At 39.4% G+C, this 3,645-nt stretch overlaps 1 protein-coding gene across 1 annotated transcript; it reads left to right on the top strand.

The window, feature by feature from the left end:
- Positions 1–1,917: 1,917 nt before the first annotated feature.
- LOC131150310 (geranylgeranyl pyrophosphate synthase, chloroplastic) lies at positions 1,918–3,645 on the top strand. The gene has a single exon (XM_058100952.1). The coding sequence runs from the start codon at positions 2,327–2,329 to the stop codon at positions 3,467–3,469; it is 1,143 nt and encodes a 380-aa protein (XP_057956935.1). The 5' UTR covers positions 1,918–2,326; the 3' UTR covers positions 3,470–3,645.

Below are 3,645 nucleotides of genomic sequence, written 5' to 3'. Positions count from 1 at the left end.
CATTCACATCAAATTAGGTAAACTTTGAAAAAAACATTAAAATTGTTGACTAAATTTTGAAAGATGTTGTCCATATCAAATTAGGTAAACTTTGAAAAAACATTAAATTGTTGATTAAATTTTGAAATTCAAAATTTTGAAAGATGTTGTCCATATCAAATTAGGTAAACTTTGAAAAAACATTAAATTGTTGATTAAATTTTGAAATTCAAAATTTTAACAAGAAGCTTCCCTTTGAGATCTAAAATTTGCTCCACGTGACAGACGTCTGCCATGACATGGCAGTCATCTGTCATAATTAAAATTTAAACCCAGAATACTTTTATTAAACCCTTTAACTTGCCAGTCATCTGTCCATAGATAGACAGTCATCTGTCAGGTGCACTGCTTATCAGAAACTCACTTTTTATTTTGAACATTTTCGTTCCGTTAAGGCCTTTGTTACTTTAATTTCAAAAACATGTTTTAAGCTCTTTAAAACAAAGTGTTTCTTAGTTTCTTTTGATTTTATAAGAGCTTCACATATCTAAATGACATTTGATTTTGAAGTACTTATAACAGTTCTTCTAATTATGGTCTTCTTAAATCCTTCAGCCTCCTTCAACCTTTTGAGGTTTACTTTTGACTTTGGGTTTGCTTGCTCTTAAGCTTCTTCATTTGTTATTCATTGCCTTCAATATTCTGAGGTGCTTTCACTAGATTAACATTGAGCTTCAACTTATCAACCTTGAGAGTTCTTTTACCTAAAACACATCACTTAACATCATATGTTAAGGCATCCTTTATTTTGTTATCATCAAAATAGGATTGAAAACTCCAGTTAAGTCAACACTTTAGTTTCTCTATAATAATTTTTTTCTCTAGTTTAATTTAGTTATTATTTGACTATACATTAATTTTCTTACAGGAGTGTCATTTTTTAAAAACTCTTACCCCATATTTGGGGAGACCTTAAATTTGGAATTGTATTAGATTTGAATAAGATGAAGCATAAAATTGTATTAAAATTTATACAAATCTACTCAAATCTAAATTTAAAATTCAAAATTCATACTTCAAAATACTACTTAGGGTGTTACTAGATTTTATCCTTAAAATAAAATTTGGCTAACTTGAACGAAAGATAAGTATTATGTATTAGTCAATCAATAATATTTGTCTCCGGGCATAAGCTCATGGACTCGCATCAAACAATCTTGGACAAAGGAAAAACTTGGGATTCAAATCCTGCCGAGTGCAACGCACATCTGTAATTTACCTCTTACGTATTAGTCGGACACAACTAGCATAGGTGTGGGATTAGTCTGGTACGTAAGCTCAGGACACCTGACGATATAATAATAATAATAATACTCTTATTCAAAATTAATAAGACAGGACCCTATGTGGAGTTGGTTTTTTTTTTTTTTTTTTTAAAGGCTAAATCTTATTCGGTGTGATTTTTTTTTTCATTTTTTTTACTAATTTGATTGCAGGCCACGTACCTAAATTTTGGTTATTAATTCATCAATAATGAAATTGTTTTACTTTTTGACAACCTTTTTCATCTCAATCAAAAGACTCAAAAGTTATTAGGTGTCATCTTTCCATTCGAACATCGCAAAGCCTCACCATTAACTCATCGCAATCCGTAAATAGATTTTCTACTTTAGTTTGGACTTACCCGATGAGTGGCATAACATCATAACGCAAAACATTCTTTTTATTGGAGCAATTGACGCTTGACGGAGGGACAAATCACAAATGCTTGGGATGATGTTTTATATTTTATTAATGGCTTTTGCACAGAGTTAAAGCGTGTATTGTATTTTCATTAATTAGGTGCCCCCCAAATTCAACGGACGAGGGACAATCCAGACGGGTCTAAGTCGAAGTCCCATATGTTTTGTGCTGTCCTTGGCCAATAGACCCCATCTGAATTGTAGTTTGCACATGGAGCCACTTGTGTTTTGAGAAAGTGGCCAGCACTTCCCCTCCCTCCAACTTAAATACCCTATCTTCCCCACCTCCTTTCCTTGCTCACCTTCTCATTTCTCTCTCCCTACTTCTCCGGCCCCGCACTAATTTTTGTTCATAGAAAATGGGAACGGCTTGTCTTTAATTTGGAAGCTTCACTGAATCTAGCAAGGGAAGAGGCGATCTATATAATGATGGACTAGACAAGAACAGGTCGCACACATTCTTTGATTCCCCCAAATTTCCTGTGGTAGTTCCTTCTCAGAATCACAGGATTCACTTCGAAGTTCTACCAATCCCTGCGTCTGCTCTCTCCGGGAGAGTCAAGGGGGAAAATTCCGATTTTGCATAGCTACTAGCTACAGGAGATATGGGTTCTGTAAATCTGAGTACATGGGTTCAAACATGTTCCATGTTTAACCATGTCCGCAGATCTGGATCTCCAACCTTAGACTTGCTCCACCCTCTGAGGAGCAATCCCATTTCGCTCATGTCCCCAAGAACAGAACGACCCATCTCTTCTTCTTCTTCTTCTTCTCGTGTCATGGTCTCAGCGGTTATAACGAAAGAAGATACAGTGAAAGGAGACACCCCAGAAGAGGAAAAGCCTCAGGTAGACTCTTCGCCTTTTAGTTTCAAGGCTTACATGGTTCAGAAGGCTAATTCGGTGAATCAAGCATTGGATGCCGCTGTTTCGCTCAGAGAACCCCTTCAGATCCACGAATCCATGCGCTACTCTCTCCTCGCCGGCGGCAAGCGCGTGCGCCCCGTCCTCTGCATCGCCGCCTGCGAGCTCGTTGGCGGCCGCGAGTCCACGGCAATGCCCGCCGCCTGCGCAGTCGAGATGATCCACACCATGTCCTTGATTCACGATGACCTCCCCTGCATGGACAACGACGATCTCCGGAGAGGAAAGCCCACTAACCACAAGATTTTCGGCGAGGACGTCGCGGTTCTCGCTGGCGATGCCCTCCTCGCCTTCGCGTTCGAGCACGTTGCCACGGCCACCGCCGGCGTACCTCCGGCGAGGATTATTCGAGCAGTTGGGGAACTAGCGAAATATATTGGTTCGGAAGGGCTCGTTTCCGGGCAAGTGGTGGACATAAATTCTGAGGGATTATCCGATGTGGGTTTGGAACATCTGGAGTTTATTCATGTTCACAAGACGGCGGCATTGCTGGAGGCGGCGGTGGTTTTGGGTGCGATTTTGGGAGGTGGGTCTGACGAGAATGTTGAGAAACTTAGGAAATTTGCCAGATGCATTGGGTTGCTGTTCCAAGTTGTCGACGACATTCTGGATGTTACTAAATCTTCATATGAATTGGGGAAGACGGCCGGCAAGGATTTGGTAGCTGATAAGGTTACGTATCCGAAGCTGATGGGTATTGAGAAATCGAGGGAGTTAGCTAAAAAATTGAACAAGGATGCTCAGGATCAGCTCTCCGGGTTTGATCCCGAGAAGGCTGCTCCCTTGATTGCTCTGGCGAATTACATTGCTTACAGACAAAACTGATGTGTTTTGGCGTTCTAGATCTGATTGTATGTTCAGGAGAATTTATATACGTAAAGGAAGCATACTTTAGAGTGAATTTAAGAATTGAATGATTCAATGGGAGAAACAGCTTGTAAGGAATATGGAAAATTCTTGAGCAGATATTTCACAAATTATTGTTTTCCTTCTGCTTCAAA

This window comes from Malania oleifera, chromosome 1 (assembly GCF_029873635.1).
Source record: "Malania oleifera isolate guangnan ecotype guangnan chromosome 1, ASM2987363v1, whole genome shotgun sequence".
Taxonomy (NCBI): domain Eukaryota; kingdom Viridiplantae; phylum Streptophyta; class Magnoliopsida; order Santalales; family Ximeniaceae; genus Malania; species Malania oleifera.
The sequence above is the reverse complement of the archived record's forward strand: the minus strand, read 5'-3'. Positions and strand labels throughout refer to the sequence as shown.